Below are 26,427 nucleotides of genomic sequence, written 5' to 3'. Positions count from 1 at the left end.
CGAATATACTATTTCGTATTATACAGTATACACACTATACACCACTTTTATAATAATATTCCGGCTAGCAGCAGGTTAGGTTACGAGTAGTTGTGTATATAACTATATAAGTTAAATATAGCCACTATCAATAAATACAAAAACCTGTGGGTTCGTGTAAATATTTTAGAAAACCTTTAACGTCAAAAGGGCGTGCCCAGATTATATTTTATATAGGTACATTAATATTATTTAATATTTTTAAATGTGCGTAAAATACGAAACCGTTAGTAAATAATCCAAAAGATTATAAAGGGTTGACGACAACAAACTACAAAGAGACACTCTACATAATAAATATATTTTACATACTAATGGATAAAGACAATGTAATAGTAATAATAATATTGAGACAGCCACAAACGGTATTTTATTTAATGTGCTGCTTGATGTTTAAAATAGTTAGAATTAATAAGAGTACAAAAGGAATCTTTTTACAGAGACGATATTATGAAACAACCAGAGAGATGTAAAAAGAAGATTAAATGTTATAACTACGAGATATGGAATTTTTTTAGCTATGTGGTTTATATTGTGCGTTATTTGGAATTTTTAACTGTACGCAGGCGGCCACACACACAGGCATTTTTATCAACGAAAAAGTTTTATTAAAAACACCATCCCATTGCGGTATTGAAACGTAAAAGTAAACTATACAATATTATCATTTATCATTTATCATCATATCGGTTGATGAATATTACGACACTATATGCATGTTCAAATGTGCGACTGTTTACACGTTTTTAAGTTTTTGACCTCTGTCTTGCACTCTTGCTGTAGTGAGCTTCAATTGTCTCAATTATTAACGCTGTGAAGTATGAATTCATTATCGTTACAGTTACCGGGTGCAAAACCGTACAAATCGACACGTCGCAACTCGTAATTTAGTGACTGCGTTGGCGCCGGGGTGGGCCATTCAATGTCTCGGTACTAAAACTGACCCGTTCGACCGTCCCTATGATTATTAATAAATTATTATAAATGATTAGAAAAAGTATTTTTATATTAAATATAAACGACATCAATATCGTTTTACAGTATATTGATATAAAAATAATATCAGTTAGCGAAAACGTAAAAGACATTATTTGCAGTATTTGCACAGAGTTTATATACGTTTTTTTATTTCTGAACTATAAATATTAATTAAATTTATATTTGATATTCAGCGGACATTCTTCACGTGTTTCGTATGATGGGGATACATTTTCATTACTGGTATATTGTTACCACTTTTAGCAGTTATCATAACATAATATTATAATAATACCTTTGTCCTTTTTAATAAAATAATACTTATTAATTTTTGTTTAATTTTTTTTAAAGGAATAATAATGGCGTTTTATGCCAGAAGTTGCATATGCTTGACACATCGGCACCACCCACTTCTGAAAGTGTTTATCGAATTATTTTTGTAGTTCACATAGGCTACTAACCACACCTGTGATGTATAATACGCTGTGGAGTTGAGAGAAAAATTATGATTTCGCTGAAATAAAAATGCATTAAATCGGTTGAAATATGTTATTAACAGCTTAATGATATGAACTAATAATTAAATACTATGAATTGTAATATATGATTGGTTCGTATCGCTCAAGGTCACTTTATTATCAAAACTAAGACCGGAACCGGGGACACTGTACAATATCGTTTCCAATTCCTAAATAATTAGCTCGTAATAATTGTAACAACAATGGTATAAAGTTATAGTTGCATAACAATAATACTTTCTTCCTTTTGGATATTTATTTTTTTGGAATTCACTATTTGAATATGAATATGAAAAAGAGCAAATATGAAGATGAAGATGTTTACGATATAAAAAAATAAAAAAATAAAGGAACATGTTTCACAGAATGAAGAAACCTCCAATTTGAAGACCTTTGACACGTTGACGTATTTTGGATTAATTTGTGTTATACGAACCACGGCCGAAAACTCTCATCCATTGAAACAGGAGGAGCAAATTCATTATCGTGTTTTCCCAAGACTGTTTAATTTTTATGTTCGTATCCAATTCGTATTCGCTACCGTCTATTCCGTAGGTACCATAAAAAAAGGACAAAAACAAAAGCATGAGATACACGAATAACTTTACTTGATCAACGTGTACGAAAGCTGAGTATTTTGTACGTTATATTATTTATATTATTACGTCGTAGTTAGGATGGGCGTTTGTTTTCGTAATTATTTAAATTTTCTCTTTTTCCGGCCCACCTGAAATCGCTGAAATACACAACCAGCGATCGGAGTCTGGGTTATTCAGCGAGATTTTCGAAATAATTACAATTAATTATAAATCATAATAATAATATCGTACGTACGAGGCGTACGCACGCTCAAACTCGACGAAATCCAAAGCTGTGCCGCCGCCACCGCTATTCGTTTCCGTCCGTTCTCTCCCCGTGCACATTTTACCGTATCATTAATATTATTAAATATACAGAGTGGGTAATTACAAGATACGCGTAACGTGTATTAAAAGTTGTATTCTAATAATAAACGGCTGCTCGGGCGATCGGGTCAATCTCGTGGCCGCCGTACAATAATAATATTGTCCTTGACAACCCAGTTTATACCCCGAACCAAAACCGAACAGTAAACGCTACGTTATAATATTATTGTTATTATTATTATTATTATTATTATTATCGAATCGACGCGGGCTCACATTTATTTTATAAATAATAATATAATATTATTAGGTACACATTATTGTTGTTATTATTATTATTTATTTATTTTTTTTTTTTTTGAACACAACACGTCGTCGTGTTTCGCCGCTGCGACCGTGTAATAATATTATGGTCCGGCCTACACTCTTCGCGCGGAAGGTCATGGTTTCTCGCGCCGGCGACGGCGGTCCACGGTTGTTCGACGTCGGCGTAACGGCAGCACTGTCGATTACCGCCGCCGCCGCCGCTGCCGGCAGTGTGCCTGGCTGCCACCTCGTCGAGGTCGTCCGCACTCCACCGGCCCGCTTCACGGTGTGCGCACTCCGAACGAACGTCGTCGTCGTCGCCGCCACCGACTGCTGCGTCGTAGCGTTGTAGTGTCGTCCTCGTGACTTTTCCCCCGCGCGCGTTTTTCGTTGCGTCGCCGTCGCATATCGTCGGTTACTCAGTTCAGTTGCGTCGCAATTAGTGTGCACTTGCGACGCTCGCGTTCCGTAGCGCATATCTGTCTGGCGTGAGTCCGCGATTTAATAATATTGTTAAAATAATGTGTACATGTATGCAGTTGAACATATTTTAAAAACACATACACCGAGTTTTAATATATTATGTACGATGTGTATATAACCATTATCTCTTTCGTGTGTTTGAACAATTGAAACGATTTTTTTTTTTTTTTTTCAGTACGTTTTTAATTTTTTCACCGTAAATATCTGTTTCGCCTCTGTTTACACTCTATCGGCGTTGGGTTTTATAACACGTTAACCGGTTTCACGTGTAAGTTTTTTTTTTCTTTTTTAAGCACAAGTGCGTACTCTGTCTGTCGTATTTAAAAGGAGAAAATAAATTAACGTTCGTCTCTTGAAAGCCATGGAATACGGTTTGGAACCGTTGCAGAGGGCTAGATCCAACACTTGGCCCTTGCCCAGACCGGATGCCGAAGACGGCGGGCCACAGTTGCCCGAGGGCAGTCCCCCGCAGTTGTTGGACATTGTCGCTGACGTGGGTGGCAGCGTAGGAGGAAACGGCGGTGGCGATGGTATCGTTGGCGGCGTACCGTCGTCTAGTAACGGTCTGCACCCGCCACAGCAGCAGCAGGGTGGTGGCATGGTCACTGGGCCGGTCAAGAAGACGTCAAGTCGACGGAACGCCTGGGGTAATCAGTCGTACGCGGATCTCATCACGCAGGCTATTAGTTCGGTGCCGGAACAGCGGCTCACGTTGTCCCAGATCTATGAGTGGATGGTGCAGAACGTACCGTATTTCAAGGACAAGGGCGACAGCAACAGTTCTGCCGGATGGAAGGTAAGACGGTGATTCCTCTCCGTAGAATTACAGTATTAACATTACAACAATTATAACAATGTATCCACCCACTGGAGCTGTCTCGGTGTAACATGATAATAATTCATTAATCAAGTACCTACCTACTATACGACCCGATTTTTTTTCTGATCCCACCCTTCATTATCACCAACACCACATCGGAACGTTTTAAATATATTCGTTTTAAAGAACTCCAAATGTAGAGTGGCAATAGCCAATAGGTACTTATTAATAATTCCGAGAATAATCAACTTTGGGTCAGTGTCCTGTGCGTATCAGGACAAAAGATCGTTGTGGGGTTTACTACGGTGTGGCGGGTGAAGCGTCGTCGCCGGGGTCCGTGTACCCCCACACACCTGTATACCGCGTACACGTGAGACCGTCGCGCGTCGGGTTGCTAGTGAAATCGGATCGGACGGAATACACCGAACGCATTATATTATATTATAATAATATATTAGGTATTCTAAAGTGTATGCGCACGCGGAGAATTTTATTGTGACCTCCACCGCAGCGTGCGTACTATGGTAGAGGTCACCCGTCAACGAACCGCGTTTTGGCGCCCGCGTAATCGATGCTAATTTATGGACCAAACGCGACAGCGGAGCACGTGGTGGAGTGGGCAACGACTGCACACTGCGTCGGTTGGTGGCGGAAAAGAATCGAAATACGAAAAAAATCCGAGGATCGCGCGTGTACGAGATAACGGGCCGAACAATGTGATACAACGAACCCGTAACTCGGGCGAGAGCCGATTTTCGGCGGAGTTTGATGACGGGTTAGTTGTTGGGTGGGGGTAGGTGGCTTGTAAAAAAATGGTATCATCTCCCCGGTTCAAAGAGTACGCGCGGACGTACGCTCCCGCGCAATATCAAACTTACACGCACGAGCAGTCAGTCTCACTCAAACAAACACTGATAAGAAGGAGACCTGCGGCAATGGCAGAGGTGTGTGTGTGTGTGTGAGTGTATACCTTAATAATGTACGAGAAAACGAGCGTTGCTTAATTAAAAATACTAAAATTGTAGGGAACGTAGTACTCTCCTACCCATATCTACACTGTACACTGACCAGAGAGGAGATAATCGTGTCAGTATATCCGATAACACGGACCGTGGTGTTTCACGGGTGAAAGGGTCATCTCGGATAAGTACGATTGGATTTTATTCTTCTTTCCGTTTCTCTCCGCCTACCCTGATAATTCGTCGTCGTCGTTTTGGTTATTATTATTATTATTTTCCGAAGGTACTACGTAGATCATAATGATATACGCCTTCTCGTGCGTTATTTTTCCCGACACGAACGCGCGAAATAATAATATTATTATTATTATGCGCACACGACCGTGTTTCCGTGAGCATCTCGTCATCTTTCCGTTTGGTGTAGCCAAGCACACGTCAAACGCCACTTCAAACGTTGCCATGTTCCTAATAGGTTTCTTGCGTTTTGCGAGTAGTGCAATAATTTTATTTTATTATTATGCTCTTGACAGTAATTATTGACATTAAGAAAATCCTATTTATCTCGAAAACATAAATGTCTAAACAGATTAGGAATATAAAATTAATAATTACCGCAATGTTTAATCAATCGTTCGTAGTTATTTTTTTTTTTTTTTTGTAAGCGTTGTGCCGCGAATGCCGACTGTTCGGTATTGAGGATTTATTAATGTACTCTGAATAGACTTGAGGCACGCGTAAAGCGATAAAAACCACCCGGAGTGATATCTTATCTCATTCTGCTCACGAGCCATAAGCAGTGATGAAGTTTGAAAACGACTTGAAATCGTCGGCACACCCAATTAGACAAGGCAATTCGAATTTGCTTTACTAAATTGTTTCGATTTCATCTTCTCCGTAATCATTCAAGGTTGGAGATTGTAGTTTGTATTAACGAAGAATTAGATATTGAAAAATTTAAGAAAAATCAATACATAATATAACAATTAATATTGTATATTAGTTTTATTTAATGGCAGATCAGTAAATTAAACATCGAACTACCTGCGGACTACAATCACATTAATTATTTATTTGCATATTATATTCCCTCGCGATATTAGAATTTTGAACTGATACGATTATATGACTTTAAATGTGTTGTAATAATTACATAAAAGAATAAATCCACAAAGATTTATAATACTCATTGAAACCTATTATTTAGGCATACATATTCGTTTTAATTTCAACACGTCTATGCGATTAATTGAATTAAATTTAATATTAAACATCTTTGAATTTACTAAATGTAATCTGTATCTATCTTTTATAATTTAATATTTAATATTTCATGTAAAAAGTGTCTTTTTTTCTGTGATTTTTTGGTTGCTGTGAGGTGATATTATTAATAATTTGAACACTTAAATTTATATACTTTGACTAAGTTAACCATACGTATAATCGTGTAATAGTGTATATTTTTTAATCGAAGTTTGAATTTTTGGTTTAATTAAGTATAGTAATTATATAATAAATACGATTTTAATTTAATAACTATTTAACATCTTACATTAGTAATATATTTTTAATATTGATCTGTTTTTTCTATTCAGGCGTTGACTACAGTACTCCATGTCCTTTTTATATTTTACTTGTATATATAAATATCTACAAATCAAAGTTAGTGGGTACAGATATGTTATGGGCAGTTATCATAATCTTTTAACTAGTGAAAAATATTGAAAATTATCCTTAAAATTAAAAATGTAAGCCCTTAATAAATATTCTATCCTATATTTTTAATATTTTTTATCCCAGTCCGCACCTGTCCGTGTAAACTAATATGGTACGTATACTCGTATCGAACATACAGACTTGACACTATTTCTTAAAATATTTTATCAAGTAAGTTTTTATTTATCTGACAAGTGTTAAATGGAAGAAATGCAAAAGTCTGTTACAGACATCGGTATTGTCTTGACAGATAAATACTTAGAGTATATGAAAACAATTTCGTAACTGTCAACAATATATATTACATAAAATCAGTTTAAATTATCACATAATGTTGAATTTTTAGTAATGGTATTATATACTATATAGCATTATAGCCTGTACTTTGGCATGTGCCCTCTGGTTGCAGTGTGCGACCCGTGTCAGCTGTTCATCTCGTGCTATACACGTTATCAGTCGTCAGCGTCAGTGATAAATTAATGTTGTATACCATTTTCGTGATCGTTCAAATTAACTACTGACATTACCGATTTGACTTGATCTAGAAAATAATTACGATTAAATGAGTGAACTTGTTGAATACAGTATGACTGATGAATGATGATTGTGTATAGGTTAGTTACATTTTACATATTATCTGATGCTTTTAAGGAATCCGGTTTTAAATTATGTTAATCTTAGAAACTCTGGTTCTATAAATAATAATATATAAAGCCAACTTTCCCCACTCCGTTTTAGGCTTGGATGTTTTCTTTCCAATAATTAATAATGCCGCAACTTACTTTTTGAAAAATTGATAGCGGTAGAATGTGCTGATCTATGGTCAGGTTTTCGGTAAAGATCAACCATAATATTAATTTAAGAAATGTGCTGTATAATATTTTTTGAATTGTCCAATGTATTATAATACTTAATATTTCTAAAATAAAAAGTGTTATTCGTGCTTTTATGAAGTCAAGTATAATATTATGTCGATAAAGGTATCCTAAGATATTTTCGTGGATTTGCCTTATCTTTTTATTAACATACCAATTTATAGCATAGGTATTCAGTAATATTACATACTGAATTTAAAACTCAGGTACTAAACGACACGTAAATGTGGATTTTGGTATGTATATGTTTGATTTACTGGGCGTTTTATCTATATTATCATGGGTAATCCTTTTGATTGTTGTCCAATTATATTTTAGCTAGTAAAGCACAAATACCGTTTTTTTTTTTTTTTTACAATAAGTATAAAAAAACACCCACGGATATATTTCTAATCTTTGTCGGTGATACTCAATTAAGTATGTTAATATTAGATGGTATACACACACCGTTATCTAAATACTACGGCGTCTTGTGTTTGTTACGCTTTTGTCTTTCGCTATCCATTAAATTCCATACCGTTGTTTGCCAATAATCACAATTATATTATAACGCTGTAGATCTAGTATACGCGCTCCACATAAAACTAATATAGTTAGTAGGAAGTTATGATCAGGTATTAAATAAACATAATACGTCACCTAACTGTCTGTTATAGGCGTTATAGCAAGGTTTTACTTTTCGAATATAATTATTTTATACAATATTCGTGATATAAATTCTATGTACATATATATATATATACAAAGTGTTGTTGATATGTATAAAATGATTGTTTCGGTATTCGTATTCCTGCATGTAACTTGTGAATATTATAGCTGACGGCGTGCGTACAGGTACCACCAATATTCTTGCCCTCACGTGCCAGTCTCTAATAACACCGCGTTTTGTCCGGCCGGAGTGATATGAAAACCCATTCAAGACTGGTTTTCTCGCACTATTATAATATACGTACTCAAGGACGGCCGTTGGCCACGCCAAAATGGTTTGATCGAAAATTCTCGTGAATTTAACGATGGCGAAACCGGAGGCGACGACCGTTGTGGTTATTTGGAAAACTGATGGGTAATGGAAAATCGTGAACAATAAACTAACAGAAAAGATATTGAAGTTTAAAATCTAAGAACTTGAACATTTTAAAGGTGATGATCGTCTTAGGCAACCCGTCAAGGTGGGATGCACATTGTCACTTTTGTACACAGGTTTCTTAAATATTACCGGTTTAATATGTTTCTGTGGTCATTATTTAGAAATTATAATTTATTGTATTAAAAATATTTTAATTTTTGATAGTTATAGAACATCTTTGTAAAATAACGCGTAACACGCTACTAAAGACGATCTTAGTATAGCATCATTTCAAATATGATTTATGATATACAATTAATATCAAGTATTTTTGTTTATGGTCATCAGTTCATTTATAAATCGGTTATATACCTATCTGTGCATCTTGGTATATCTAATCCAAATGTAATTTTATGTTACATTTGGAATTTTGAAACGTAGGCATTCTGACGAACATCGAAAGATGATTTTTGTTGATGATGTTAGTTACACAAGGGAACACAGGTACACACTCCAAACGTTTTCTAAAAATTACGTCTATAATATACCACCATAAAGTTAATGGTATATATATTATATATATATATATATATATTGAAAATTAATATAAAATACTTTTTATTATTTTAATTTATTCGTGTTTATTAGTATTTACTATCTATTATCTACTATATATAACATTATTACACATTATCAATTATTATAAAAATTGAAGTATAATTTAGGATCATCGTACTATAATCATATTACAATGTCCATTTACAAAGTTTCAAAATAGCAACATAATGTTATAATCCACTAGTGGTTCGAAATATTGTAGATTTTATGAGTATTCTCATGAATTAATAGTACAAAGAGAGATTTGCGTGCTATTGTTTGGTTCAAACGGGTCTTCAAAATTATTCTGTTAGATTATACCTTAATTACGATTATTATTAATTAACTCAGTTAACGTTTGTAAGTGATTTATTAGAATTTTTGCATTAACTTGCACGTTGGAGTAATTTGACTTATGGTTCTTTCTTATCTAAATAATATACGTAGCAAATGTAAATTAATAGTCACTTATAGTGCTGTATCTCTTGCCATTCAAAATGTAGACTTTTTAATGCATTTAGAATGATTACACAGTGGTATACATATGTTCTAGTAGTTTATGTTATACTCTTATTAGTTATGAATAATATTAATATGTTTACTGTTGATTACATAGTAATATAACTAATATGTATTCAAATAGTATTCAAAATTTTAAAATTTACATCTAATTCACACCAAAGTTAATTGCATAAGACTTTCTATTTTATCATTTACGTTATAAACACTTTTTAATTACAAATTAACATAGTACATATATTTCGTAGAAATATACAACCAATGCCTCTTAATTTTTATATTTTTATATTTTGAAATTTATTTTTATTTAATTCCGAAACAAAAACGTTTCTTACTAAATTATAGACGAAAGTTTCTGTATCCACTTCTAAATAAACATTCTAAATTTTTATACTTTACCTGAAAAATAATTTGTTCTTTTACAAAACCCTCCTGAAGTCTATTTGGCCTACTTGGAGTGTTACTATCGGATAGTTACTCTCCTCAAGTTTTCATAATACCATGCATATTTTTATTATTTAGCTCATGTACTTATGAGCTATGACCATTATTACAGATTGTATGTATTCCAGTATTCCAAATAAATATTAAAAAATAATAATATTATCCAAAATGTTTTATTATATTTATTTGTATTGCTGGTGCATATCAATATGCAAGTATTAAAATGAATACATAACATGTATATTTTTTTCATAAATATTCTTGCCATATAAATCAAATAAATTTTATATACATTTAGATTTTATGATGTTTACTTGAATTTTTGAATTTTTAAGCTGACTAAATTATTTTAATAGTTTAGTTCTATTGATGGATAGGTTTGCAATGCTGTATAGAAATAAATGATGGTAAAATTGGTTAAGTATTGGAATAAATTAAATTAAGATTGTTTTTATTTAATTTATAAATCTTAAATTAAAATATGATGTGGTTTTTAGCGTAGTGACAATATTCTGAAAGTTCAGTGAAATATACACATTTCATTAATTCAAGTGAGTACCTAATTAATAAATTTTTAACGTTCAGTATATAAATGATAAATTCTATATAACAGTTTGGTAAAATTCTTGATGATGGTCTAATATTAAGTAGTCATTGTGTTGACACGAAATCGAACTCAGTAGTGGTAATAGTAGTAGGTAGTAATGGGTTGATCAAAAATGCTATCGTGCGTTTCGCGGGCTTTTATGAGTGACTTTAGTTCATAAATTGCTTCACTTATAGAACGACACTATTTTCTCTCTATCTCTTTTTCTTCTCATTCTCTATCTATTCGATCTGTCTGTCTTTGTTAAGTATCGAAGGTAACACGTGGGTCCATTATAAGCGCTAAATAAGGTGCGTAGAAAACTAGACTTGCCCTATTCCATAAAATATTTCTAGTCATCTGAGAAGAGAGATCTGAAGCATACAGTCTACGATTTTCTGCCACTTGTCAACCTGAGTGAATATAATTTAAGCCACGTGCGTACTGTTTACTGTCCTTTGCCAAGCGTAGCTTGCCGAACTCTCTCGAACCAATCAAGCGAAATTGAACGAGTTTCCGACGATGTCAATGTTAGTTATATTAACTATAGCTATGAATAGTATATACAGCAAGATTCAAAAAATATTTTGTACTTAATATAAATATATAAGTTTTTTTATCTGTCAAGAAAAAAAAAGATAAAAATATAATTTGTCTAAACTTGAAATCAGTCGACGGTTATGCAATATAAAATGATATATTATGTAACAGAACCACTTTGGCACCACCGGTATACCCTACGCCCGCCCCTTTGGTTCATAGAATTTTCTCGTCAGAGCACCCTAAAACACTGTATTATAAAGCTATATGATCTCAATTCTGGGCGGTGGTGCGTACTCTGTGTTGCAGTGCGCGTGGGTGTGAGTGGTGAAAAAAAACTACCGGTCTTGGCGCCATTCGCATAAGAATCAATATGGGATCGTCGTCTCCGCGCGCCATGTAGGCCGCGGCCCACGCTTAAAGAACCCTGAGAAATGTTCGTGAAAACCCTTTGGTTTATAAGATCTTTGTGTTCAAGGATTTAATTGGAAGAATAGGCAAGGCGTACATGTTTCTTTGAACTCAAACAATGTGTTATTATTAAAGCCATCGGATAACTACCTACCAATTTCAATTTTCAATAGAAATAATAATTGAATATCGGCTTATGATTATCGTAATAATTAATTATAGGTATATCGTTCAACTATAAAATATCGAAGACCTCATCACATGATAAGCGATATGCTTAACACAAGACGGAGAATAAACGTGTATTAGACTTTTCTTAATTAAACTTCCAAAATTGTTGTTTTTTATTTAATTTGCTACTGCAGTGTAGTACGTATCATGATACTTTAATCAGTATGTATAAATATGTAACTTTATATATATTTCATTGTTGCTAAAAGTTCCATGTAGTATATTATGTATTATTAAAACGTATACATTATTAATAAAAAAAAATATGGTTTTCAACATTACAAAAGTTTTGTTATTTTTTTATTGGCCCGAATTAATTATGGTCTGATTTTAGATCTTAATACAAATTAAATCGTAATAAAAACATTCAATCAATGTATTTAAACCTACGTCATCCGTATTAGGGTTTTCATCGCGATCTATATTATAATAATTATTTATATCATATTAAACTTGGCAGTACTTAGTTTCATTTACCTATGTATTTATATGACTTATTTAATATTTGTAAGTAATTGTTGAACGTTATCGATGTTAGCCTTAATTGATCATGTATGTAATTTATTGAAATTTTAGGACATTAGTTACATTCTTGTTTTACAATTTTGGACTTATACGAGGCAGCCAAGTACTAATATTACTAAGATGGCGCAAATGTATACGCAGACTAACTATATTTATAATAAATTCTTAGCTCTCAAGGTTATGACGATCATCAATTCTGCAGTGTTTAAATTATATATTTATAATGTATAATAGTATATGTTCAATAGTGTATGGAGGATCGTACTATTTGCAGTCGTACTATCATGATTCTCCGACACGCCTATGACGAACAGGGCTTTAATAATGATAATTATTATGTATACGTATAATTTAGTAAGTATATAATAATATATGTACGCGTGTAATATGATGTTTTGATATTATTTACGACGAATTATTAGTTTAGCCTTCATCCGGTTTTTTGACCAATTGTTGATTGTATTGGCGTATAAATTGAAAACTTATGGCGTGTAGGTACGTTTTGAGATATTAATTAATTGCGCATGGAAAATAAATTTCAATTTACGAATTATTGAAAATGTTATCATCAAAAACGTTAGTGTTATGTTCTTTATTGTATTTATTATTATTATTATATGTTTCGTCGAATATAATATTATCTTTCATACATTTTTTTTTTTTTTTAATAACGAACATAATTAATATGACTAATTGTTTTTCTCTGATAATAATAATTTAATTATGACTAAACTATGGTCATCATATAAACTTAAAATTGTTAATAATATGTGTCAAACATTTAACACATATTTTATCCTTAAATATCTATTTGGTAATTAACTAAGGTTTTTAGTGGATTAATTTAATACAAAATTATCTTAATTAAATTTGTTTTGATATCATATCAGTGTTATTATTCTATAATTCATTTTTAATTTTTTTTTTTTTTAATTTCCGAAAATTAAATGTCAAAGTTCAATAATATTATTTTTGTGTTCATAATCTTATGACGTAGGTGTATAAACAACATTATTTTACACGCTATATATCTGCAAACGTCTGCAAACTTCTCCTAAAATCGGACTTAGTGTACGCGGAGTATTCCTATCAGTAGTATGACGTCATTAAAATCTCAAAGGTCGCAAAATGTTTTCACATTTGTTTGCTTTTGAATAGAGTAAAATCGTTTGGGAATATTTCTGAATTCAACTACGTAAGTAATGTTTAGTATACTTCAAAGTAGATTAAATCACATTTTGTTCTTTGGTTTACAAATTAGGCGCATAATATACATTCTCACTGAAATATATAACTTGTATGATAAATATTTATTTAAATGTGACCTAAATTTCAAAGATATAAAATAAAAAAAATCTTAATTGCACATTGTTGTTCACCGAGTATTAAATATTAATAGAAGTAAGTTACTTGCCGTTAAACAAAATAATTGTTATCAAATACTACTTATGTCTTATTTAAACGATATAATAGTTTTTTCAAACCATGGTCGAGACAAATAATTTGTTTTTATTTTTTTTTTTTTAAAGGTAGGCATATTTTTTTCTTATGGTAAAATATAACATTGTTAACATTATAACGTTTCACACGGTTTTATTATAAAATAATATTATGGTTATTACTTATAAGTTATAACATACATAGTTCACATAATATTTAAGAATTAGATAAGGAATTATTTTTGATGCTATTTGTATGCTGTATTCATTGTAGTACCCATACTAGAAATGTTATTAAAATTAATTTTGGAGTCGTTGCACAAAAAAACCAATTGTATATAGTACATTAATATGTATATTAATTGTAAATTATTAATGGTTACTGGTTAGTTGAAGTTATCACTTTTTTACTTAATGAAACTTGGTTTAATGGTAGTGTCTTTTTTTTTTTTTACTGAAATAATTTTTTTGGTGATTTCTATGAGCTTTTATAAATAACTAACAAATATATTAGTTATTATATAGTTAGCATTTTTTTTATTAGTGTTTTACGTATTTTATTTTGTAGATAAATGGTAATTAAATTAAAATTACTGTTGCTCCAGAAATTATACTGGCATGCAGAAATTTATTATTTTAATGAAAATCGATGATATCCCGAATAATTAATGTGTACTTGTTTTATTCTCTTCTCACATATACAGAAATATCAGTATTGCTGCAAGTGTATGTGTGGCGACGTTCATAAAAGCATAATATAATGCTTTTACATAATTACCATTGAATTATAATTTAATTAACTGTGGAACATTTTTATTATCCGACGTTGGCCATAATTTAGATAAGATAGCATATAGTCCTGTTCACAAGCCAATATTTTTAACACCAAATCCAACAGGTCGAGTTTAATTGAGTTACTCTGTTTTTTGTATGACGTATTAATAGTTTATACTTGGTATATTATAATACACACACACACACGTGTTATATTTATATACCTACATTCAATGAGATTAGTGACAAAATTTCTGCCAATGTGATTCTTTTAAACGATTTATTAACGTCTTGACTCGTTTAAATATAACTTTTTTTACGTGCAATATTAGCTTGACCAAAGTGTACACATTATTTAAAAAAAGTCTTAGGAAAAACTGATTTCGTTTACATAATTTTAGCAACGTGAATGAACTTTTTAGTGATTAATATTTTCTATCAATATACTTCGAAAAAATTATGTCAAATTGGACCGATCGGTTTATTCGAGTTCCTTCGTATGGTTGCGCGGCAAAGTCTGTGTTGATCTATTGTAATTGTGTTTCTATAACAAACTCTGTGGGTTTTCAAAAATTAATTATTTTTTTACCCCAATTTTATACTTTGCAACGAAGCCAACTATTTACAATAACGAAAACTAATTACCGCCGATGTCTCGGAATTAACACTGATGTAGTTCGTTATCTATTCGCAGCCATTGCGTAGGGAGGCACTCGCAAGTTGAGCAATTAAACGTTCGCATATGACGTGAATCTTATTCCGTCTACATGCATTCCACTTGCATTCACGATAATAGATCATATTACATATTGTGATTTATATATGGCGAAGTGGTGGTTGTAGTAGTAATAATGGTAGTCGCTACTTATTGCTAGCAAGTAAAATAGTATTGATGTACTGATGTAGCAGTACCTATACTATACCTCCCATAATAGTAGTTACTGAATATTTCTGTGTTCATTAAATACCTGTTTTAAATACGCGTTTAAAAATCAGTTATAATTTATACACTTAATTTTTCCCGCTTCTCAAGGACGCCATCGTGTTGAAATATTTTTAAATCAAATTTCCAAAACATGTGTCATCTACGTCCTTCAGAAAAAAAAATCATTATACCTAGCGTAATTTTTCGTTATAGGCTCTATTGCTGCGCGTAGTTCGTATAATAAAATATAATATCAATATGATATAATATAATATATCGGGTAGATAGCAGGAGTTTTATTTATGTATAATTTATTTATAATATGACTTAATACTCATTGGGTAAGAATGGATATTTATGCGTAAATGTGATTTTAAATTGCTGTAAATAATCGATGTCATATTAATGTTTGCAATATCGTTTCGATCCTGCACGTTTAATTTTTGGAAAATATTCATTCATCGTTGTGATTTAAAACTGTGACCGCACGCAGACTGGTAATGTCATGCTATAGATTATGTCGTGGTTTGGCATTAAGGGTTTTTCGACTAAATTCGTTTCTAAATTATATTTTAAAATTAATGTATTTTTTTTTTTTTTTTTTTGATAAGAAAAAATGTATTCTGGTTGTGTAACACAATATTATTATTATTTAATCGTATTACAATTTGTGTATGGGTACTTGGTATTATCTCGGAAGTATTCGGACGGGTCACCGAGGTGAGATATGACGTGATAGCTTCTTCGTGACCTCTTAACATAGTAACGTCATTCCATTTTATTTCCGATTGTCTATGTCTTCTGTTATTAGTAATTTACGGGTTGAACTATTCGAGATGGAAAACGTTGTTCAACGATATTACATATATTAATGTATTATTATTATAATAAAGTGTATACTAGTATATTATGTATAGGCGGACGTCCAGAATGCCCACGTGGATATGTGAGTGGTATAATTAAGCGATTGTCGAGTTGTCATCTCCTTGACCAAATTGCGCGACCGACTGCGTCGTGTCGAGTCCGACTAGATACAAACTGCGTATAATATTCGAATTAATACACACACTTTATTTGATATGTTTTTTTATAATTCTATTAACTTTATTTTTCTATATTGTTGCCATAAAAAAATCTTTGAATTTTAATTTTTTACGTTGTGAAAGCTTGATCTGCAATATTAAACGATAATAATATTTAATCATATATTTACGTGATGTATCGCGTGCGTATTGCTTATATTAATACTAAAACACTGTTCAACTGATAGTTTCTGTTTTGTGAATTTTAATAATATATTTAGAGATGAAGCTGATGGAAGGCTTAAGGGAGATTGTTTATTTTATACGCTATATGATAGTTTTCCTCTTATAAGTAATTCGTGTAGTGTATAAAACTAATTTCTAGTGTAGATATAGGTAGGTTACTAATGTGAGATAATTTTAAACCAATAAACTTTATTGTTATTAATAAACATTAAAACCTTTTTTAAAAAGTTATTGTGTATGGATGATATATACATAATGGCATAATGCACAATGTGTAATTTTTTTTTTGCCTTTAAAAATTCAAAAAAAAAAAAACCTGTTTTTGTTTTAATTCGAGATTCCGTAAAACTATTAGTATTTGCACAGAAACAAAAATATTTTACAAAACCCGTGTCTTATTAGTTATTATAAAACACCAAATACCGTCGTCTAACACTTTTCAAAACAAAATATTGTTATAATTAAATGTTATAGTACTGAATATATTATTTAATGTATTAATACAATCAATTACATAACATGCGTAAGTGTATAACTATAATTAATAATGTATAAATTGTGTCGATTTATCTGATTATTAATTGAAGCACATGTGGTGATTTGCGAATTTCTATTTGCTGTTATAATTGTGGATTACTCACGTTAAGTTTTTGTGCTCTTCTCTTAAATTGTTATCGTAGTTACGCATTATAAGTGTATAATATTATAGTAGGCGCGTTACCTTATTTTCGCTTTATAGCCTTTTAAGGGAAGTGCTCGCGCACATCTGCAATCATAATATACGACATATTATATAGTATATACCATTATACCAATATAATATTGCATATTATGTTCCATTTTTTACTTCCAGGAAAAGAGGGTCTATCCATACTGATTTAACAATTGGCCGGGTATAAACCTATAAATCGCATACGTATTTAAAACGAAAGAGCAGTGTACCTACCTGTAATCTCACCATCAGTGCATAATATGTCGTGTGTTTGGAAAATTGTAAACTGGAAATAATAAGCCACAGCGAAACACTAAAAAAAAAAAAAACGGTAACTGGTGGTTTTGTGTTACCTATATAATTCGTTTTTTTCGTGTGATGTGTATTTTAATGACACCTCCGTTTACTCACCCACACATTCTGTTTAATAATTGCCTCTCTTTGCTCCTTCACATGCCGTGCGCATGCGGAGCAGCGCTGTTCGGTCGTCGGCGGAGAGTTGTGCGTAAATCTCGTAACGCACACACGCACACCCACATGGGTTAATTTCACGTAGTATTGTTGTAGTGGTAGTCTATAATGGGTTCTCGATGGCGGTCCGGTGGCGCAGCAACAGGTGTTGTCGCGACAACGGGATCGAGTACCGTGGCGCCCCCGTCGCCGCGGGCTAGCCGGTAAATTTGGCGGCAGCAGGGGTTCTCAAACGCGACGGGGTCGGAAGAGGAGCCGGATGACCTCGGGTGCCGGACCGGCGAATTGCGTCGCACTTTCACACGCCGCTGCCGCCACATTCCTCTGGCACCATCAGCGTTTTGGCTTCCGGCCCCGAGCCAGAGCTTTGGACGGAGGCGGTGGATCGGACGGCGAGCGGCGGTGGGACGTCCAAGGTTCGTCGTCGTTACGCGCGCGCACGGCGATTTCGGTTTTTATTTAAATTCTTTCAGACGGGCGCCAAATTATTTATTACCTACTTTATTTATATATATATATATATAAATATTTCTATTACCTATACGGCGGGGTATCGAGTTTGATGAGTTTACTGAACATTCAAATCGAATAATCAAAATTGTATTTTGAATTAAAACTTTATGCTTTTTTTTTTTTTTACACATATTTACAGATATTCAGTTAATATTTGGTAAATCTTTACTGGCCACTATCCTGTGCAATACATTTAATATTTCAGTGTCGATCAGCCGCGGTTCGTTTACCTATACCACAGGGAACCGACCGATGTCTCTTTCGAAAATTATCCAGACAATATTGGCTACACGTTCTCATATTGTATTGACGAGATGATTGTTATTTCCCTGAGATGTGTGATACCCAGTGTCCGTCGCTCGTGATTACATCAATGTGACAACTACTATCGCTTCCGTTTTTTTGTTAAAGATATAAAAGTTACAATTTTTATGACTTTTCCTTCGTCGTGCTTTCAATTTTCGTGTACATATTTAGGGCGTGCATACTATTTTTGTCGATAAAAACCAATGTACACAGGTTGTGCTCGATGTTCGGTTGCTGTTGTTTGAATATATGTGTCAAATGCAGACGTTAAACAAAAGTTTAATTTAATCGCAATATATCAAAATAGTGTTGCGAACGATATCATTTTAGTTTGGAAACCGTTCGTTGTTTCTACAACGTATTATGACGTGTACTGTGTAGGTGTTTCGTGTTTTGAGATTAAAAAAAAAGTTTACTCTTATTATGATTTTAACGTTTTGAAAGAATTAATTTAGGGCAAGAGATTGATACACGTTAATATAAGTTTTTTAAAAATCTTAATTTGTTATTACCTGCTTTAAAATTAAAATTAAATTGCGCTTTTGGTACCTATATGACTTTAATATACTTATCAGGATGTATAGGGTTCTTTCCTTGCAGCATCCAAGAAGTGTCAAGAGTTTTTAAAAAACTAATATTTTTTTTTCAATAATTACAACGCTTTGTTTGTATTAGCAGTGATTAGTTTTCGGACATTATTTGCGAAACACGTTGTTTAGTATGATAAAAAGCAGTAAGCACACATTAAAATCAATGATTTTATTTCTATTTGTTTGAAAATGTCGAACAACTTTATACACACATGCGTAGCTGTATCGTGCGTTTGAAATTATTCAGTCTCAATATCTGTGTCACATAAAATATTATGACACCGATATATATTTTGTAAATATGTTACTAAAATAACATTTTCTTGAGATAATTTCGCTGTTGTGAAGATACGAGTGTTTGAGGTCGTTGCGCAATTTCGAATATTTTTTTTATTCACTGATAACGCGCGCACCTACTTATAAGCCGTTCCTAATACTGATAGGTGATAATGTATAATGCAAATATAACTACTGTACTGATAATATGTATAATATGATCAGGTGTCCTTCATATATTATATTTGTGATTAGGACTAAGTGCGTTGCTGTGCTGCTGCGTAGTTAAACGAAAATATTTTATGTATTACTTGAATTATAATATTATGTAAATATATCGTATTCGTAAAATGTGTATGGTGTTGTACGTTTTTTTACAGTTTATCCTACCAGCGACATGATTTGACTTTTGGCTAAAAAGTTGATGTCAACGACCGTAATTACCACATATATATGATATTCGATGTTGAATCGAACATAATATTTTAACAACTACTATAAACTTCAGTTTAAATATTATATATATACAGAAGAAATGCGTTCTTTCGTGTTGTGCTTACATTTAATTGTATAATAAGGACTGAACTCCGAACCTCGGACTAATGAAATATTCTGACGACATTTTTAAATTTTTTTAAACGTTTAGGTTGTTTTAATATTGTATAAAATTGTCTTATTGTTACTTCAAATTAACATAATAATTCCTTAATTAATTATTTTTTTTTATTTAATACAGTTATGACTTATTTTATAACTGTTACCTTTATCCTTATAAGATTTCGCTTATTAGCAACATCAATCAATTAAAATATATTACCTAAAATAAATCATTTCCCCCTTTGCAATATTGTCAGATTGTGTAATACGATCACATAATATGGTTATCACTTATCAACGTTTAATAGACATACCAAAGTTTATTATACTACTTATCAATTATATATCCAGCTAACTCCATAATACATAAATTGATATAATTTTACATGTTATTAAACTATATAAATTATCATGATTTTACATATTAATGTTATTCAATTATTCATTTATAAATTCATAAAATTGTGTAGATTATATTAAACACGGTTAATACCTTCTATGCGCACTAAGCATTGTTCGTTCTGTGAATCGAAAATGTCTTCGATCGTTTTGAAAATTCACGCTTATATAGTTGGTAAAAAATAGTGGCCGCAGTTGAATAAAATTTAACCGTGTTAACTATAGTATTCAATCCTTAAATTCGCAGAACTTCTCTACTTGTTTTCTGGTTTAAGTGATGTTATGGTAGTTGTTTAGGCTTTCGTGATATCAATGTTATCATACCTCGAGAACAATTCTTAAGTTATATGTCAAGAAATTTATTAAACTCGATTCGCTAAAAAATCGAGTGTAATATATTATGTACACGTGTTTGTTAAACATTATAATAATATTATTATATTAAATTACTATAAGTCGTATTTAATAATAATAATAATAATTGTATACACTTACATTGCCGTCGATAATATCATATTTTTTTTCTTCTTTTAATTTGGCCCGCCTGCCGTTGTAGCCGTTTTATATTCGATGACGTCAAAGTTGACCTATTATTAGTTCGGCGGCGGCGTTGTGGCGGCGTTCTACGTGTTATTATTATTATTATTATTATTATTACTATTATGTACATTTAACATTTTAACACGTATATTTAATATATTTATATATATATAAAAGTACATTATATATACATATTACGTGTATATGGAGCGGTGTACAAGTGGTCGCCCGAATATGTAATAATATTATTACGTGCGATTCGAACGACGAAAATCAATTTAATGTTTTACCGTACAATATAATAATAATATTATTGTACGTAGTACGCGTACGCTCTTCCTGGTGCGCCCAGTACGACGCAGGCGTGTCGCAACCGGTTTCGGCGTACTTTTTAGCGGCGACTGTTCCGCCGTGTGGCGGCGTTCCTCCTTGCACGTCACCTGTGGGGTAGAGGCGCTCGCCGTAAAACCACTCTCCGTCGCGCCGTCGATTTTTGAAAAAAAAAAAAAAAAAAAAAAAAAAAAAACGCTCGGAGCGTGTAAACCGTTCCGGTGCGATTTAACGGCCGTGTGCGACAATAAATAATTACCGAGTTCTATTTTCGTACGGCGTTGGAATATTATCATTCGTGTCCACCGACGGCCGAAAAAATATTATGCGCGCGCGCCACGAGCCACGATCTCGCGCGTTAGTGGCGGGGCGCGAATTTTGGCAGGCGAGGGGTAAAGCGAAGACGGCGATGGGGGATACGGTGTCTCGACCGTATTTTCGATTGTCGACCTCTCGGAAAGTGAGATTTTATTCGTGCATTGTGGTGGTGTACGACGAATCTGCGTCACAGTTTTTTTTTTTTTTTTTGTAACATCTTATTGTTATGTTGTCGTGATGCCGTATCCTACCGAGAAGAATCCGACGTGTGCCGTCATCGTTTCCGTCTTACGAGCGCTGAACACGGCGGATTTATGTCGAGCAATGAACACAGAATTCTTATTTTTTTTATATAGCTTCGTTAGTTGAAATATTATTAGGATGAATTTATATATATATATATATATATATATATTATTGCCATCCGCTGGCTATTGGCTGCCATATTGCCATACACATATTACTACGCCATGCCATTGCCATGCCATTGCCATCCGCCGCCCGCCTGCCATACACCATGCCCGTCAAATTAACAACATATTCTGTGTTTTGTTTTTCCGATGGGTTTTTCGACGTGAGTTGTAAGTGTTTTTAAATTGCGCGTATTATATTTTACTCGCTTAAAAATTAAATTATCGAAATGTCATTTTCGATAAACCGCAAAATATATTGTTCCCTGCATAAGTTTAATTATGAGTAAATCTACCTACTAAAAACATTAAGACAAACGAAGCTTAATGTACTGTTGAATGTAAATTTGTCGTGCTACGCACCGGAGCATATTATAATACTAGTTGCCTACTGTTAGAATTAAGTAGTGGTTCATAATCTTAACTAAAATATACCGCGTAAATAGGTGAATAATTTATGTATAGGTGCATACAGTTGTACTGTCTTAAAATACAAAAATTAAGTTAACAGTAGTCAGTAGCATATATTTAATGTAATATAATAAAAGTATAACAAATTGAACGTATTGAATTTAAAATACAGATTAATGATTAATCATAGTCGCGGGTGATGATTACGATTTTTTTCTGTTTATCTTATATTTTTCTTCTATTCGTCTATTACTTGCCATTAGAGGCAACAGTATACTGTTGTATTTTTGGTACGTCGGGGAACAATTTGTATAAAGAGTATTGTCTTTTTTTTTACATAGGAGAACCTATGTCCTACAGTAAATAGTCGGGAAACAACTCGTATATATTCGGGAATCAACTCGGTATATATTTGGGAATCAACTCGTATATATTCGGGAATCAACTCGTATATATTCGGGAATCCACTCGTATATATTCGGGAATCCACTCGTATATATTCGGGAATCCACTCGTATATATTCGGGAATCAACTCGTATATTTTCAGAAATCGACTCTATATCGTTAAGAATTTATTCACTCATACAGTCCGGAATCAACTCTTATATATTACAGCCTAGAGACAATTCGTATAAACATTATAGATCTTTTTGACTTCGAAGTCAACTAGTAAATAGTCTGGAATCAATTGTTATAAATAATATATAATACATATACTTGGGAATCAACTCGTAAATGTTTGGGAATCAACTCGTATATTATGTTTGAAAACCAACTTGTATATATTTGGGAATCAATTCGTATATAGCCCTGAGATAACGTATTTTATTTTGCTATTACGCACTTAAAAGATGGATTAAAGACATGCGGGTAAGTCGTTCGCTTAAATTACTTAATATTTTAAAAAAGGAAGTCGATGTATTTTAGTAGAGTGGATGTGGTTGGTGTGTTTTCACGGTACACATTTTGGATCGACTGAATTGCACGGTTTTTCTTCTAAGATTTTTTATCTAACTCTGTATAACCAGATATAATAATTTGTTTTTCATAGTCACATCCCTTTTTCTCCCACCCCATTATCGGCGACGCCGTTGCAATCGTAGCCTCGTGACACCCAAATGTTTTTTAGTCTCAACGTAATATATTATAATAATTGGCATAAAACTCTAGGCTGGCATTTAAATCATTGCACGCGATGTAGATGCATTTACAGCGTGTATTTGCCATGTATCTCGTGCGTATATTCTCTCGACCATTATTGTTAAAGTTTTAACTCTGTCTTAAAGCAAACAGACTGGTGGTTATCGGTGATATTGAGAATTAACTTGAAGATTCAATACATTTTGTAATTTATTGTAATTCTTAAAAATTGTTTTGCGATCATTCGGTAGACTATAAAAATAGTATTATTATTGTATACACTGTACAGTTGTGTTCATAAATGGAAAAGAAACGGAAGGATATAATGAGAATTAATATAACCTATAATTCCGTCGGCGGCCTGAACGTACTGTTTATTAAACACCATATTATTATACATTGACTTATGTTCGTATTTATTTTAAAAATTAAATATTATATTAAAAATGATTATGTCGAACTAGTACAAAAAAAAAATATATTACCAAGGTTCTGTGTTAAATAAACAAAAAATATAGTGATGTTTGCATATTTTTTTTATTTAAAAACGTGGGTCGTTGTATGTAAGCAGTAAAAAGTATGAAAATTATTTAACGGAAAACTCAGTGTATAATTGCAATATATTTCGATTTTCTTGTTCTTCTATTCAAATTTGGCATTGTAAAATTATTTTTCCTTAAATACAACTTTTGCTGTAAAACTTTTTAGTTTTTACATACAATATTTTTGGTTTGCAATAAGTAGTACTGTAATACTATTTTATAGGATTTTTTATTAAATTTTAAATATTAATTTTATCATTTCCAACCACCCAATCTCTTAATTTTTTCTATTTTAGCAAATTTCTTAAGATAAATATCTAAAATTCATTCTAACTGATGCGTTTCCTTAGAGCGACGCAGACTATTCATATTTTCATTCTTACTATAAATATTATCATATTTTTCAAGGTTGATCTAACTATTTAACTTGATACGCATTCGTCATGCACACTTTATTAATTTACACACGTACCAGTTTTTGATAAGTCGAAGGTCCTGGGCAGACTGGGTGTCTATAGTATAATGAACAGTAGTTAACACGTGTAAATTATATTTTCTTATTTCCGTGGTATAGATCCATGATAGAAACTAATTTTTTTTTGTTTCCTTAGGGTTTTATCTACTTAGTAGGCCAATTCTTAAAATAGCAAAAACAATGTTTACTACGTATTTTTATAGTGAAAGACAAGATATAGAGACGTTGGTGTTTTCGTAAAATATATCTAGCCTAAATAAATAAATATATAAATGTGCGTGTGCGTATAGTTGTATTAAATGTGTGCGCAAAAACGTATGTTGAGACAAATGTCGTGTTGGAAATATCAAAACTAACGTTGCCAAAAATAAAAAAATAAACTTTTTGTTGTCCTATATTTTGATCATTAATATGATACAATAAAATACAACGTAGTAACGGTTTCCATAATGATTTGGATTAACCACTGTATCGATGTCAATTCAGAAATATTATTTTTACTTTGTGTATTGTGGTCGTTGTATTTTTATTTACCTACAGTTTTTCGACGACATCGCCACCTTATCATCTGTATATGTGTATTTAAATTGTTGAATTGACTGAACGATTATGACTGGACATGTTGGTGTGAAAGGTAGGTACGTCGCGTGGTTGGTGTTTGGGTGTGAAAGACTTTAAGTGTTGATATTTTGTAAATTATATCTCACTTGATCAAACACTTAGAAATGTGCATGTTTATTTCGGTGGCATTGTCATAATAAATTGATATACAAATTCATCAACATGGTTTTGGGTAAATTTCTAAAGATAAACGTGTCCAAATACTACAAAAATACTTTTAAAAGAAAATTGTGGTATACGACGTAAGATAGGTCGAACTTCGATTTTCACGAACTCGAATCCGAACTTCGTCTTATGCTCGAGCTGTTTGAAATCATCAAACTCGAATTCTAATTAATTTTGTAGTCGGACTTTAATAGTCAGATAACGACAGGATTACAAAATCGTAAAACTATTAATGGCTGTACAGTAAATAAAAATAGTATTCTAGAACAGTAGAACACACTATTTATATTTTATAAAATATAAATTGTATTTTTTTTTTTTGTATTGATCTTATTTAGCCCGGCAACTAAGGCTTATTAGCTGTAAATAAGAACAGTAGGTTTTTTTGTTTGTAAAGTTTATTTAGTAGGGTTGGAACACGTATGTGTATGTGTGTACGCCATGGATTCGTCACTAAGTACTTGGATGGTCACCTATCCGAGAGCTGGCGATGCCGGCCGATGCTTGACCTCAGAACACTTTAATGACCGAGACCAACCACCGCGCCACATCAGGCAACTAAATTGCATTTATAAATATATAATACTATCAATATCGACTTGATATTTTCTTCAAATTGTTCGAAATGTTCGAGTATTTATTCTCAATAAAATTCGAACTGTTTTGTAATTTCTTGAAGTTCCAAAACC

At 32.3% G+C, this 26,427-nt stretch overlaps 1 protein-coding gene across 2 annotated transcripts in view; it reads left to right on the top strand.

Moving 5' to 3' along the window:
• Nucleotides 1-3,002: 3,002 nt before the first annotated feature.
• LOC112601462 (forkhead box protein O) overlaps nt 3,003-26,427 on the top strand; it is a 39,590-nt gene continuing 16,165 nt past the window's right edge. Inside the window, exons 1-2 of one of the 2 annotated variants that reach the window (XM_025349103.1) lie at nt 3,003-3,330; nt 3,405-4,025. In XM_025349103.1, the coding sequence (XP_025204888.1) occupies nt 3,591-4,025 (435 nt within the window). In that variant the 5' untranslated portion in view covers nt 3,003-3,330; nt 3,405-3,590. Of the gene's footprint in view, nt 4,026-26,427 lie in introns of both variants that reach the window. The other variant, XM_025349102.1, reaches the window with a different exon arrangement.

The sequence above is a fragment of the Melanaphis sacchari genome, unplaced genomic scaffold (assembly GCF_002803265.2).
Source record: "Melanaphis sacchari strain LSU unplaced genomic scaffold, SCAv2.0 Contig78_pilon_pilon, whole genome shotgun sequence".
Classification (NCBI taxonomy): domain Eukaryota; kingdom Metazoa; phylum Arthropoda; class Insecta; order Hemiptera; family Aphididae; genus Melanaphis; species Melanaphis sacchari.
The sequence above is the reverse complement of the archived record's forward strand: the minus strand, read 5'-3'. Positions and strand labels throughout refer to the sequence as shown.